Source organism: Saccopteryx leptura, chromosome 5 (genome assembly GCF_036850995.1).
Source record: "Saccopteryx leptura isolate mSacLep1 chromosome 5, mSacLep1_pri_phased_curated, whole genome shotgun sequence".
In the NCBI taxonomy this organism is placed as follows: Eukaryota; Metazoa; Chordata; class Mammalia; order Chiroptera; family Emballonuridae; genus Saccopteryx; species Saccopteryx leptura.
This window is the reverse complement of record NC_089507.1, coordinates 30983095-30999386: the sequence shown is the minus strand read 5'-3', so window position 1 is coordinate 30999386 and position 16292 is coordinate 30983095. Positions and strand designations below refer to the sequence as shown.

The following is a 16292-nucleotide window of genomic DNA, read 5'->3' as shown; positions in this document are numbered from 1 at the left end:
CCTAATAGTTAACGGTTCACAATTAGCATTGACAAGCTTCTCGCCATTCTCTGTATTTAAACTCAATTATTTACCTGCGTTTTCAATGAGTGTTATTTCTACAGAGGTTATATTTTCTACTCTTAAATCTCCCATCCTACTGCTAGGATTTATTTTGGGGAATGGCATGATGGGAGGCACTAACGAAATCATTTTCCAAATAGCTAAACATTTTCCTGAAGGCTCAGCTATTTGGAAAATAATGATTGACTGGACGGTCTTTCACCCTCTAATTTATAATACTGCCTGTATTCTAAAATCCGACCTGTTGTTCTGAGTTTTCAAGTCCTCGTCCATAGAATTTGTAAGCTACCCAGTCCTTCCTGAACTTCTTGTCAAAGACTCTTTTCCATCTCTGTGTCTAAATTGTTCTAACTCTTTCTCCCAAACATCTGAAGTATTCCGGTGACTGTGCCCAGTCTCTTCCCTTTTGGTTACCATGAAACCTAAGGATTGTCCTCTTCACCATCTACTTATTGAATCTTACAAGCTGGTCAGACCAGGTCCAGGGTAGCAGTTTCTCAAATTCCTTTCTCTTCCTGGGAGATGAAATGTTAGCCGGACTTCTGAAGAATTTAAGAGTCTGTGCTTTTCATTTTATCTTTGAAACTGTACTGTTGCCTTTTATTATTTTCTTTAAAATATATTAATTTTAAAAAAAGAATGTTATGCTTTTTAAACCTTTTTCTTTTTGTCCAGGATTAGTCGCTCAGATATCCTGTATATAATAATATTGTCTCCAAACTTATACACCATAGCATGTAGATATTTTCTAAATTTTAGTTGAAATACATTTTCTGAAATATAATGTAAATTATACTTAATAAGTGCTTTTTATAAGCATCATTTCAGCCTATAAAATTATATCATATTCAGAGAATTGAGTAGCTTATTATTATTCTCAGTGGCATGTATTAATAAATAGTATTACTATTAAGCTCCTGGATAAAATTTTGTACCAATAATTAATATTAGTAATAATCAGGCTCTTTGCTTAATCATGAAGAAAGAATTAGAAGTTATTTTGTCTTGACTGTGTCATTTGCACTTTGGTATTGTCATGCTTTTTAAAATATGCATTTCCAGTAACTTTTCTTGGTTCCTTGCTATTTTCTTGGACCACATCTTAGTAATGTGCAACCCTAACCCTTTTCATTAGGATAAATATTGTGCCAGATTTGGTTGTTTAATCATTGTCACTAATGAGATTACAAGGATCACGGAAAAGTTTTCTTAAAAACACATTAAGTAAGATGACCGTTGGCTCCTATGTGGAAACAAAACAAAACCCAGAGCTAATTTGGATAAAATGACCAGTTCCTTTGAGTCGGTGGCATCTGCCCTGTGCCTCCTTTGTGCTGGACGTCGAGGATGCACATATATGAGGATGAGGAAGACTTCCCGCCTGCTCTCCCTCCTGTGTCCGTCTTTTTGTTTTAAGTAGACTCACAATGGGTTTGAAGATGTGGGAGGCCAGTTTTGAAAATGCAGTCCTTGCAGCTGAGCCTCATTTTACTTCATTGCTTAACACAGTACCTCCCACCATTCTTCAAAAAGTTGAACCACAAATTAAACAATAGCAGAGGGAGAGGAAAGCTAGAAAGCAGCATCAAGGGAGAAAAAATATGTTCTGTGCTTGTGAAATTCCCTCCCGAGATCCTTGTTCTGGAAGCTCACAAGTCACAGGGACCTCAGGGCCCCTCCAGGCCGCCAGCCCCAGGGAGGGAATCACACCCTGCCATGCACGGGAGTTTCGTGACTCAGCTCAGAAACTGAGCTTATAAAGATGTGTGTGGCCCCTTCCGCCCTCCGTCCCGCTTTATGCATGTTGGAGGACCATGTAGGTCCCGTGCAGGCACCGAGTTTTATTTAGAGCTTTAGGCTTGGGTTTTGTTTTGTTATTTTTTCTTTTTAAGTAAAATATCTTTCCCTCAGTTTTTTTTTCTTCTAATGACCGTCATACTCTCTCTTTTCCCATAAGGACTTTGGTTCAACTTCCGGTCTGGCTTTGAGCATTCATCTAAGCCTATAATTACGTCAGCATCACTGCCCGATTTGTGTCTCTGCACCTTCTTGGCCTGATGCCTCTTTTAAACTATGGGTACCGACCATCTCCGTATCATCTAGCTTACTGACCACGAAGTGTAATTTCCATGGTCATGCTCCTCTCAGGGCTGAGGCATTTCTCAGTGAGAAATTCTGCAGATCATTCCTGACTGTGAAATACAAGTGTCACTTCTGGTTTTTTTAGATGACTCCAATCTCCCAGCCTCAGGAAATTCCCTATTTTACTTCATTATAAGAGATGCTCCCAGTAAATAACTGAACATTATTTCAAAATACAGTACAGTACTGTTTCCCAGATTCATTTATGTTCACCCTGGCCTTATGGGTTTTCCTCTCAACTGCTTTCCAATCTATTCCATTTCAGAACGTGCAGGAAGATAAATCCACAGCCTGCCCTTCCTCCACAGTCCTCTCTCCAATCATAGCTGGAGCGAGAGTGGAAGGGAAGCCTTCCCCTAATGGATAATGAGGCCCTCTATATTAGTTGCATCTTCAGGGTTACATCAACCTCTTTCTTCCCTGACATTATCAGCATAAAGGACAGAAGGCAGTTTTTAGCATTTGCCTAATTGACACAATTATAAAAGATGAGCGTTTTCCCTGAAGAGTCTACATACAGTTGAGTTGAAAGAAACAGTTGTTCTCCATCAGTAGTCATTAGGTCTCTTACCATCATTTTCTAAAGGGAATATTCAGAGACAGAAATAATCCCCTCTCCCCCAAATTATCCAGGGCTTTGGAGTTCTGGTTTTGGCTTACAAAGAGAAGGCTGCATGTTATTCCTCAAATATTTTTTTGAGTACGTAAAAATCCAAGACTGTTTTTATCAGTCTATCAAGTACAATATTTTCCTGAATACCATGCAACTTTCTTTTTTACCTCTGCGCACAGTTACCTTTGTAACCTGAGTAGTTTAATGGGAAACATGCATCTCGCTTCAGGGCAGTTTCTGATCAGTTTTCCTGGTAATAAACAAACGACGCCTTTGTGGTCCTCCTTCCTTCTGTTCTCTTGCTCAAGTACACCGATTACATTCGGAGTGATCACATACTTCTGAAGAACAAATGAAAGCTATGGACCATCTTTCCCAAAATATACACACACTCACAAACACGTAAAAATAAATGCATCATTTTTCAGGTTTCACAGACTCTCTGAAACTCCTTGGACAGATAGTGGAGGAAAAAGGCTTGCTCCAAGAGTCACGTAGACTTGTATATAGAGGTAACATCGGGAGCTATTCCTCAAAGTAACTGTACCAGAAAATAATTCATTTTCGTTCCCAGTATTGTATGCCCTTAGGGTCTTCCAGCTTGTATTATTGGTATAGCAGTGTTTTAGCTGGGGAGTCACCTAATTCTTTTTCTAATGCTAGCTCTCTGGCAATTGCAGATACCTAATGGTATCTCTCTGGCCTTGGTGAGGGGCCTGTAAAATGTGGAGCTGGGCATAGAGCAGTCATTGAGAGCCGCCAGGGCCCGTGGTGTCTACTGCAGCTCAGAGTGCAGTTTCTCTGGCTTGGGAAGGTGGGAAACCCCAGGGCGTGCACACGCTTCTTGGGCGGTCTCCTTCCAGCTTGAGCGCTTCTGCGCCAGAAGATTTCTCTAGCCCTTTCTTTCTTCTTCTCTTTCTTTTCTTTTTATTTATTTATTGGATGAACCATACTTCTGTTGGCCACTGTGTTCTAAGAAGACTCTGTCTACTGCTCGGATTAACCTAATTTGGGGAAGCATCTGTTCCACCACCCTCGCAATTCCCTCCAGAAGAGAGAGGGACGCGCAGTGAAGGATTGCCATGTGTTACATAGCCTGCAGTTCTTGAGATCCTCGTCAGTTCACATAACCCAGCCTTTCAAAGAATTTCACTTTTTTTTCCTGTAGTTGTCAGTTTAGTTTAAACATATATAGAAACTTATGTCCTGTGACAGTTGGTTGAAAATTGGCCTAGAGCCTCCAGCTTTTAGACTGTCTAGTAATCACCGTTCTGCTACATAATTTATGTACTCATGTCTTCTGAAAAGCAGAAATTAAATTGAAGTAAGCGTTTTCCCCTACTTGCCACATCTCCAATCAGAGTTTAACCCCCTTTCAGGCGATTTCCCCGCAGTGCATAAAAAAAAAACACTTGACCTCAGTGAGTGTCGTCACTCGGGAGTGGCATTCCAGGCAAAACCTTTCACCTTAGTCCCATCAAGGGACCCTCCAAGAAGGGGTCTAGAGGGACACTTTGCATACTTTCTGTCATAGCTTGAGTATGTTAAATTAAGGGTTTGTTTACTTCTTGTATCTACTTCTTGAATCTTTTGAGCTTGTCTTAAACTTTAGGATTTCTCTAAATAAATGTGCTCCTTACTTACAGGGTAGTCCTAAAGCACAAATGAAGTTAATAAATGCTCCGCAGACATTCCTTTCAAGAAAATGTTTGTGAACATCACTGGATGCCAAAGCAGATGTTTGGCTTTGAGAAAACTTACAAACTGTTAGTGAATGTTGACTCTGTATTTGCTTCCAAGATAATATGAATAAAGGTTGGAATTGTTGAGAGAATATTTCTTTCATACATGTATGGCTCAAAGAAGGCAGAGTGAATCAATTTTATAATCTCATAAAATGCCTGTGTTTTGCTTTAACACTATAACAATAAGTTGCTCAACCCTATCTCATTTGCCATTCTACCTCTACTGAGTAGTGTTAAAGGCACCGCATGGCCATATGACAGCCTGGGGGGCCAGTTCTGTTGTACACCACCAGGAAGGTCAGATTTCACAGTAAAATATCTAAAATAGATGAGAAATATAAATGCTGTAGAATCTTACTGTAATTTGGTTTAGATGGTCTTAGATGTGATTCAGTTCAGATAAACCATGGTGACTAACACACACATAGTCTCACACGCTTAGAACTTCAGATTATATAACTGTTCTGATAAAGCAGAGTTCACCTGTACTGGAAAGTACATAAGTGCCAGTGTGCAGCTCAGTGAGTTTCCACAAAGTGAACACACTATCCTGAATCGAGCACCTCAGCATGACCACACCACAGAAACCCCCTTGTGCTCCCTCAGTTCTCTGACTCCCCCAAGGGTAACTGCTATCTATATTTCCATCACCATCCCTCTTAAATGACGGTGTTATTCATTTTGGGTTAAGTGTATCTAATTTGGGTTAAGTGTATCTATCTATCTATCTATTTTTCTATCTATATATAACTGCATTCACTGTTCTGATGATTCTTTTCTGTTCAATAATTTTAAACACAGAGCTCTGCAGCTTTCCAGGAAAGGTCTCCCTAAAGCTTCACATAAATCAATAAATCAGCACTTAAGATATGCTTCAGTCAAATGCACATCCACCTAATAGATTGCTTACAGTTTTCCTTCCATGGGGATGGAATGAAAGGACTTCATTTTCTGGTTTGCTGAGGATGTGCTCTATGAAACCTGCAACATTTCCCTGATCTGCCTGCTCCCGCTTCTCTGATTGGCCCCACTACCATTTTTACATCTGCTATGTGCTATGTATAATGCTGGGTTCCAGATAACTAGATGGCTAACATATACAGTGTGTCTGTAAAGTCATGGTGCACTTTTGACCAGTCACAGGAAAGCAACAAAAGATGGTAGAAGTGTGAAATCTGCACCAAATAAAAGGAAAACTCGCCCAGTTTCATACCTATTCAGTGCAGTTTGATGTGGGCTCACGCACAGATTTTTTAGGGCTCCTTAGGTAGCTATCCCGTATAACCTCTACAGACTCGTCACTGACTGATGGCCTACCAGAACAGGGTTTCTCCACCAAACTGCCGGTTTCCTTCAACTGCTTATCCCACCAAGTAATGTTATTCCTATGTGGTGGCACTTCGTTATAAATGTGCCGATATTCACGTTGCACTTTGGTCACGGATTCGAATTTAGCGAGCCACAGAATACACTGAACTTTCCTCTGTACCGTCCACATCTCGACTGGCATGGCCATGGGCTGTTCCTCTGTATACACGGTGTTACGTCATCATCTGCGCATGCACACATGCTGCCATATCATCCTACAGAAACTGGGAGGGTTTTCCTTTTATTTGGTGCAGATTTCACATTTCTATTGTCTTTTGTTGCTTTCCTATGGCTGGTCAAAAGTGCATCATGACTTTATGGACACACTATATATATATATTTTTTTTGTTTGTTTGTTTTTGGTTCAATTTTTTTTTTAATTTTATTTTTTTAATGGGGTGACATCAATAAATCAGGATACATATATTCAAAGATATCAAGTCCAGGTTATCTTGTCGTTCAATTATGTTGCATACCCATCACCCAAAGTCAGATTGTCCTCTGTCACCTTCTATCTTGTTTTCTTTGTGCCCCTCCCCCTTTCCCTCTCCCATTCCCCCCTCCCCCCCCCCCCCGTAACCACCACACTCTTATCAATGTCCCTTAGTTTCACTTTTATGTCCCACCTACATATGGAATAATGCAGTTCCTGGTTTTTTCTGATTTACTTATTTCGCTTCGTATCATGTTATCAAGATCCCACCATTTTGCTGTAAATGTTCCGATGTCATCATTTCTTATGGCTGAGTAGTATTCCATAGTGTATATGTGCCACATCTTCTTTATCCAGTCATCTATTGACGGGCTTTTTGGTTGTTTCCATGTCCTGGCCACTGTGAACAATGCTGCAATAAACATGGGGCTGCATCACACTATATATTTTTAAAAATAAAGATTAGCATCCTGGCCGGTTGGCTCAGTGGTAGAGTGTTAGCCTGGCGTGTAGAAGTCCCGGGTTCTATTCCCAGCCAGGGCACAGGAGAAGCACTCATCTGTTTCTCCACCCCTCCCCCTCTCCTTTCTATCTCTTTTTTCTCCTCCTGCAGCCAAGGCTCCTTTGGAGCAAAGTGCTGAGAATGGCTCCATGGCCTCCGCCTCAGGTGCCAGAATGGCTCTGGTTGCAATGGAGTAATGACTCAGATAGGCAGAGCATCGCCCCCTAGTGGGCATGTCAGGTAGATCTTAGCCAGGCACATAACAGTAGTCTATTTCTCTGCTTCTCCATTTCTTACTTCAGAAAAATACAAAAAATAAATAAAAAATTAAAAGTAGCACTATGGACAAACTGTTCTATAGCATGAATGCTACAATAAAAATTTCTTTTTAGTAGTTTTCTTTTTAGTACCTTTTATAAGGTGTATTTGCCAGTTAGTAATTGGGGTACCTATGCACACACACACAAACACACACACACACCCATATTCAAACATGCACTGTCAATATGATCAGTCACTATTTAAGATATTATCCAGCACCTAGCCTGTGGTGACGCAGTGGATAAAGCATCAACCTAGAACGCTGAGGTAGCTGGTTCAGAACCCTGGGCTTGCCAGTCAAGGCATATAGGAGAAACAACTACTACAAGTTAATGGTTCCTGCTTCTCCCCCGCACCCCATTTCTCTCTCTCCTCTCTCTAAAGTCAATAAATAAGACCATTTTTTAAAAAATTAAAAATAAATATTATCTGGCCTGACTGATGCAGTGGATAGAGCGTCAACCTGGGACGCTGAGGACCCAGGTTCAAAACTCTGAGGTCACCAGTCTGAGCACGATATTGCCAGCTTGAGTGGGGGATCAGAGACGTGACTCCATGGCAGCTGGCTTAAAGCCTGAGGTCGCTGACTTGAGCAGAGTGTCACTGGCTTGGCTGCAGCCCCTTGGTCAAATCATGTATGAGAAGCAATCAGTGAACAACTAACAACTAAAGTGCTGCAACTGTGAGTTCATGCTTCTCATCTCTCTCCCATCCTATCTGTCTCTCTCTAATATAAATAAATAAATAAATAAATAAATAAAAATTTATCTGAACCATTGAAACTGAAAACAGTATTATAACAACTTAAAGTCCTAAAGAGAGATGTTTTGTGTCTAAAATACATGTCAAAGAAAAATCTTTTTTAGTTACTTTTCTTTTTGTTTTGTGGACGGGCTCTTTGTTTTATTTCTGTAGACTCAATCTCTGTATCATAAGGTCCCCTTGAGGCCTCTGACTGCCCAGGGTATCGACAGATGCTACTTTAGGCGGCTAGGAAAGTCCTCTGACTGCCCAGGGTATCGACAGTTGCTACTTTAGGCGGCTAGGAAAGTCCTCTGACTGCCCAGGGTATCGACAGATGCTACTTTAGGCGGCTAGGAAAGTCCTCTGACTGCCCAGGGTATCGACAGATGCTACTTTAGGCGGCTAGGAAAGTCCTCTGACTGCCCAGGGTATCGACAGATGCTACTTTAGGCGGCTAGGAAAGTCCTCTGACTGCCCAGGGTATCGACAGATGCTACTTTAGGCGGCTAGGAAAGTCCTCTGACTGCCCCGGGTATCGACAGACGCTACTTTAGGCGGCTAGGAAAGTCCTCTGACTGCCCAGGGTATCGACAGACGCTACTTTAGGCGGCTAGGAAAGTCCTCTGACTGCCCAGGGTATCGACAGATGCTACTTTAGGCGGCTAGGAAAGTCCTCTGACTGCCCAGGGTATCGACAGACGCTACTTTAGGCGGCTAGGAAAGTGCCCACTCTTCAGTCACTTGAATAACGCAGTTGTCTTACCTGGAAGTGGTTGAAAGTGTCATATGTACCATATGCTAAGTATCGTTTTCAGGGCTCACTATGTGAGTGGCTGTTTTCATTCCAGTAGTAAATTGATGGCGAGTTTCTAGACGTGTTTTGACACTTGTGTCATTTTGGTACATACAACAGAATTTTTTTTTTTTTTGCCGTATTTTAATTCCTCCTCAATTTAAAACTTGTTGAGAGCCTAACAAATTTGAGTTCAAAAAAGAATCAAGTAAGATCTCATAGGTTTTCCTCTCATTTTATAATTTCTTTACTAGTCAGCAGAATGTGACTCAATGGACATTCCTTGGGATAGACTGATATTCCCAAGGAGAAATCTTAGGAACTTGGCTAAAAAGGGAAGTACAGCAGATCCGCACACTAATGACCCTGATCTCTCAACAGCCCCCACGAGCAGCCCTCAAGCTCAGTAAATACAGGGGCGCTGTCAGAAGCAGCTCAGTATACAAAACACTTTAGGATAATAAAGAATTACTATATTCCTCTATGTTGTTAGATTTTTTTTTTCTAGAGTCACTTTTTCAAGGCAACTTTATAGTGCCTTTTCAGTTTTCAATATAAGTTTTTTGAGATAATATTGTATTATCAGCATATTTTTACTGTATAAAATATTTTAAGGTTATTAACCTAAAACACTCTGGTAAGATCAGTTATTGTATCCCTTTTGTCTACCTACAGAAAGTTTTTTAAAGTATTCTTTATTATGTGTCTATGTATATACCTATACCTGCACATATAGTCTTTATCCATATTTCATTCAAAAAGGTGATTCATTTAGCTAATCCATTAAAAGAATGTAAAAAAAGGCTCATATACTTTGGGCCACTCTATATACATCCTAGCTTAAATGGTAAAAATTGCTCGTACTACGATCTAATGGTTCACAGGGCTGTGAGAGTTACTACACAGCAAATAAGGAAAGTAATGAATAACATGTGCAGAAACTACAGGCAAAATAATATCTGAAAAGCATACTGTGCTAGTGCACTGCTAGGTGGCATCGCAGAGAGCCACCCTGTAAGTGTGGGGCCCCGGGGAAGAAACCCGGACTTCGCAGCACACGCTGGACACAGGACTTTTTCTGTAGGGGTTCTCACTTCTGAAGGAGAGCGACATAGGAGAGGTCTGCGAATGGTTGAAATACTGATGCAGACCCATGGGTGGTGAAATAAATGATAGATATCTGGTAGAAAACTGTTTTTATGATGTTTCTGGATTATACATTGGGTCACTGTTGGTACTTATAAATTTAAGGTGTTGGTTATTCTCACCCACGGATGTGTGGTTTTTGACAGACATTTGGAAGGATTAACTTGTGCAGTGAGGTTGTTCTAGATCAGTGATTTTCTACTGGTATGCTATAAGAACTTTTACAACATGCAATACCTGACTATTTTTTTGTTTGTTTTTTTGGGTTTTTTTTTTCTTTTCTGAAGCTGGAAACGGGGAGAGACAGTCAGACAGACTCCCGCATGCGCCCGATCGGGATCCACCCGGCACGCCCACCAGGGGCTATGCTCTGCCCACCAGGGGACGATGCTCTGCCCCTCCGGGGCGTTGCTCTGCCGCGACCAGAGCCACTCTAGCACCTGGGGCAGAGGCCAAGGAGCCATCCCCAGCGCCCGGGCCATCTTTGCTCCAATGGAGCCTTGGCTGCGGGAGGGGAAGAGAGAGACAGAGAGGAAGGAGGGGGGCGGGGTGGAGAAGCAAATGGGAGCTTCTCCTATATGCCCTAGCCGGGAATCGAATCCGGGTCCCCCGCACGCCAGGCTGATGCTCTACCACTGAGCCAGCCGGCCAGGGCCAATTCCTGACTATTTAGTCAGGAGTACTGACTTCTTTTTCTTTAGGTTGTCAAATTTAGAAATGACAACAGCCAGACTTGGCCAGTTGGTTCAGTGGTAGAGCGTCAGTCTGGCGTGTGGATGTCCCGGATTCAATTCCCAGTCAGGGCACACAGGAGAGGAGACTATCTGCTTCTCCACCCCTCTCCCACCCCCTTCTCTCTCTCTTACTCCTCTCTCTCTCTCTCTCTCTTCCTCTCCTGCAGCCATGGCTTGATTGGTTCGAGCAAGGTTGGCCTCAGATGCTGAGGATGGCTGCATGGCCTCCACCTCAGGTGCTAAAGAATGGCTCAGTTGCTGAGCAATGGAGTGGTGGCCCCAGATGGAGAGAGCATTGCCCCCTAGTTGGCTTATGGGTGGATCCTGGTCAGGGCACAAGCAGGAGTCTCTCTGCCTCCCTTCCTCTCACTAAAAGAAAAAAAAAATAACAACAGCCAACACAACAATAGCCATCTGCTGTGAATCAATCAAAATTATACCTATGTTGGCCCTGACCAGGTAGCTCAGTTGGTCAGAGTGTCATCCTGACATGCCAAAGTTGTGGGTTCAATCCTTGGTGAGGGCACATGCAAGAGTCAACAATGATGGCATGAATGAGTGGAACAACGGGTCAATGTTTCTCTCTCTCTCCGTCTCTCCCCCCCTCTTCCTCTCTCTCTAAAACAAATCAATAAATAAAAATTTACCAAAAAAAACCCCAATAATATGATTTTTGGTGTGCCATAGAATTTTAGTTATTAGTTTATGTGTACCATGAGATGAAAAGGGTTGAAAATCTAGACTATTATGGAAATTGTATAAATGTAGAATCAATGTACAAAAGTCAATAAAATAAACTAATGAGTGAAGTAGTGACCTTTCATCAGGTAGAAACAAAACAACTATTTCAAACCCCTCAGATACAAGGGCTTCCGCTATTTCTTGAATCTCTTCCAAACCAGCACCTTTAGCCTGCTGAGAGCAGAAGCAGATGCCTTAGCTATCACCAGCAGCGGTGTGATTTGGGGGATGTCTACCATGGCATCATCAGATTGGTTCTAATTGGCATTGTTCTTGCCAAGGGGAGTTCATATTCTGTTTTTAATACCTAAATTAACCACACCCACAGAGTTGATGGAAATCCACAGCCAATTCTAATTTGGGAGCACTGGAAATTGTGGTGTCGAGCAGAGAGAGCAGTGGTTGGCTGTAGGAGCCTTGAGAAAGAGAACCAAGTTTAATCCAGCTCTTCCCTGATACCCCCTTGAAGCGTTAATACTAGCGGCAGTGCACAGTTGTCTCCTTTATGACACATTCACTTATGAAAAACTACCACTGTTTTCTAGCTCCACTGATGTACCACGGTATGACTTCACATGTGTTTACATTGTAAGACTGTCAGATGGTGAATAGAATTTGAAAAATGCTTTTAAATAGTTCTATCTATTCATATCCATTTCCCATTTGATTTTTAGTCCATGGTGAGAATTCTTTTTTGAAATTTATTAAATGATAGCTATAGCCCATGTCTAAAACAGTGGCCTAGAGCTAGTAGACTGCCAGTTTATATTTGTCTGTTAAGAAAAAATGTGGGAAGCAGTATGGAGTTACCTCAGGAGCTTAAAAATGAAACTGCCTTATGACATAGCAATTCCACTTCTGGGAATATATCCATAAAAACCCAAAACAATAATTCAAAAGAATATATGCACCCCTATGTTCATTGCAGCATTATTTACAATAGCCCAGATTTGGAAGCAGCCCTAATGCCCATCAGTAGATGTGTAGAGTTAAAAAGCTGTGGTACATTTATACAGTGGAACACTACTTGGCTATAAAAAAATAAAAATTAAAAATAAAGGAAATCTTACCTTTGGCAACAGCATGGATGGACCTGGAGAGTATTGTGTTAAGTAAAATAAGTCAGTCAGGGAAAAACAAGTATCATATGATTTCATTCGTATGTGGAATCTAATGATCAAAATAAACTAACAAAATAGATACAAACAGATACAGAGAACAGGCTGACAGGCTGTCAGAGGGGAGACTGTTGAGGAAGCTGAGTGAAAAAGGTGAAGGGATTAGCGAAGGGAAGAAACTAGGATACACAGACAACAGGGTGGGGATTATAAGATGGACAAGGGGTGGGGGAGGGGGAGAGGGTAAAGGGGGTAGACGATGATGGAGGGAGACAACTTGCAGTGGTGAACACACTGCAATATACAGATGATGCATTATAGAATTGTACACTGGGTAATTATATGGATAACCTATATAATTTTATTAACCAGTAACACCCTAATAAATTCAATTTTAAAAAAAGTGTTTAAGATAAACAAAATAGAAAAAAATAAAACTATGTCCACACAAAACCTGCACACAATGTTTATAACAGTTTTATTCATAATTGCCAATACTGGAAGCAACCCAGATGCCCTTCATTGGTTGAGTAGATAAATGAACTCTGATACATCCAAACAATGGAATTTTACTCAAGGTAAAAAGAAATTAGCTATCAAGCCATGAAAAGACATGGAGGAAACCTAAATACATATTACTAAGTGAAAAAAAAAAAAAAGCCTATCTAAAAAGGCTAAATACTGTAGAGTTCAACTATTTGACATTATGGAGAATGTAAAAAAGATTAATGGTTGCCAGGAGTTGGGCTAAAGGATAAATAGGCACAGCACATAGGACTGTTAGGTCAGTGCAGCTGTTGGGTACAATACTACAATAATGAATACCTGTTATTATACATTGTCCGAACCCAGACAAAGTGTAACAGCAAGAATGAACTGGAATATGAAGTATGGGCTTTGGCTGGTAGTGATGGTCAATGCAAGTTCATGGGTTGTAACAAATGTACCACTCCAGGACAGGATGCTGACACTGGAAAAGTCTATGCATATGTAGGGATAGGAGCCACATGGATACTTCTGTACTCTCCACCCAGTTTTGCTGTAAATCTAAAATTACCTTAAAAATAAAGTTAATTTTTATTTATTTATTTTTAATTTTCTCATTGATTTGAGAGAGAAAATGGGAGAGAAGGGGGAAGGAAGAGAGAGAGAAGCATCAATTTGTTGTCCCACTTAGTTGTTCCATTTAGTTGTGTACTCACTGATTGCTTCTCTTCTGTGCCCTGACTGGGGATCGAACCCACAATCTCAGTGCAGCCAGAATGACTCTTAATTCACTGAGCAACCCAACCAGGGCCCTAAAGTGATTAATTTTTAAATAAAGGTTTAAAAAAAGAAAATGTCATAAAAATTGCTTCCAAAAAAAATGAGGACTAACAGTGAAAAAGCCCATTAATGGTCTGATACTCATTGGTTCCCTTATATGTACTCAGTGTCATTTTGTAAAATGGCTGGACTCTGGGAGGAAATTCAAAGAAGGAATTAGACATGTCTCATATAGCAACCTTTTAGTGAGTGCCTATGTTGGATCAGCACTAGGAACACAAACATGAAGAGACTGGTTCACTCTGCGAGCAGCTCTGAGCCTAATGCAATGATTCTCAAACTTGGACAGAAAACACGGAGCTGCTCTGCTGAATGAAGCCGTCCTGAGGAGCCAGGGGTTGGGGCTCCTGAAAGCACATATTTTTGCCATGTATCCACCACTAGGAATTTTTCCTAAACAAGTAGTCAGGAAAATGTGCAAGATGTTGAATCCTTCAGAGGAATGGATTCACTCTTCATTTTTAAATAGAGTAATAAATGATTTACCAGATGTTCCAGCAAATATGAGACACTTACTCCGCTTAACCTTGATAAACAGCACAGCTCTGAGTTGTTTTTCTTGTCCACTAACATTGTGTGATAGCTGTTTCATAGTATTTAATTACTATATTCAAAGTTTACTGAGCCAGTTCACTGTTTGGTTTTCTTTTCTTTAACTACCAAGACAGTGCACATAACCGGTGCATTCTGTCTTTGAACCCTTCTATTGTTGTGTTATTTCTTAAGTGACTCTTAAAACTCTGTGATAAGGTGATCTAAAGTTAATACCAAAAATGATACCAGGATGGGTGCTGCTGTTCTCTGTTCCTGATCCGCGTTTATACACAAGGTTGCTTGATTCTACTTGGTCCTTAGTCAGTAGCTTTGGAAGAAAATTGAGGCACATAAACTATGAAAGCAAGTTCACGGTATTTACCTTGGCTGATTCACCATGGTGTCTGAGAACAGGGTGAGAGGTTAGACAATTCCCTACCGTTGATTTAAGTTGTTTCAAATGTATGTAACTGCCTAAGATCAGCTTTCAATGGCTCAAAACTTTTATTTTCTAGAAATGCCAGTGGTCGGCAAACTCATTAGTCAACAGAGCCAAATATCAACAGTACAACAATTGAAATTTCTTTTGAGAGCCAAAATTTTTATACTTAGACTACATAGGTAGGTACATTCCTTATCGAGGTAGCTCCCGCAGATGGTATTTTGTGGAAGAGCCGCACTCAAGGGGCCAAAGAGCCGCATGTGGCTCGCGAGCTGCAGTTTGCCGACCAGGGATTTAGGCTTTAGCAATTATTTGGACTACTGTTCAACAGCCTTTCAGACCTTTTACATTCAAAACTGAAAAGTTGGAAATGCTGATGTTATTTTTATTGTTAAAAAGTAATGGAATGTCTGAACTCACATGTTATTTTTTTAACAAGTTAATGCAGATTTGCTAAAGAAATAAAACTAGTCCTGGTGACCTGGTAAACTAGTACTTAACAAGACATTAGAGCTTCTGGGTTTCTTCAAAAGTTTGCTTCTAAGACTTCAGTTTTCTTTTTCCCTTGAAGTAGCAACCAGGTTGACAGAACCAACCCTTCACAAACCCAAGACTCTTCCATGATGGTTCTTAGTAGAACTGCATGTTCATTTGGCTCTCCTCCTTTTATCCTTCAAGATAATAGACATTTCAGAATTCCTTTTTTATTTTTCAGAAAACGGAACTAATGGATCATTTGTTCTAATTTCAGGGTTTCTCCTCTTCAAAAATCTGAAGTTGTTGATATGGTTAAGAAACAAGTCAAAGTCATAACTCTTGCCATTGGGGACGGGGCCAATGATGTCAGCATGATCCAGACGGCGCATGTCGGCGTGGGGATAAGTGGTAATGAAGGCCTTCAGGCGGCTAATTCCTCTGATTACTCCATAGCTCAGGTAAAGCGTCTTCTTGGCAAAACACCGTTCCTCTCAGTCAGCTGACACTATGCAAAAGAAATACTAATTTTTTTTTCACTCATATTTTAGTTCAAGTATTTGAAGAATTTATTGATGGTTCATGGTGCCTGGAACTATAACAGAGTCTCCAAATGCATTTTGTACTGCTTCTACAAGAATATAGTCCTCTACATTATTGAGGTAATAAAAGGTTAAGTTTTAAATCCTTGCCACTTGCATTGATATGATATGTAAAGAAGTTTTCTTTATGAAGACAGGTTCTCATTTTAATAAATCTATTAGCCCACTTTTTGAACTTCTAAACATGTTAAAATATTTGTCAGCCATGGAGAATAACTAATGTTTAAATTCTGGCTTAAAAAAAAAATGGTGATACTGCTTTGATAAGAAATGTTGAATTAGAATTGTTAATGAAATAATCTTTTGCCTGACCAGGCAGTGGCACAGTGGATAGAGCGTCAGACTGGAACATGGAGGACCCAGGTTCGAAACCCCAAGGTCGCTGGCTTGAGCATGGGATCATAGACATTACCCCATGGTTACTGGCTTGAGCCCAAAGGTTTCTGGCTTG

The 16292-nt window shown here is 40.7% G+C and overlaps 1 protein-coding gene across 6 annotated transcripts in view; it reads left to right on the top strand.

The window, feature by feature from the left end:
* ATP8A1 (ATPase phospholipid transporting 8A1) overlaps positions 1-16292 on the top strand; it is a 232445-nt gene that overhangs the window by 162443 nt on the left and 53710 nt on the right. For all 6 annotated transcript variants that reach the window (XM_066387035.1, XM_066387032.1, XM_066387033.1 and 3 more), the window contains 2 exons: positions 15517-15700; positions 15791-15901. In XM_066387035.1, coding sequence (XP_066243132.1) covers positions 15517-15700; positions 15791-15901 — 295 coding nt within the window. The remainder of the gene's footprint in view (positions 1-15516; positions 15701-15790; positions 15902-16292) is intronic.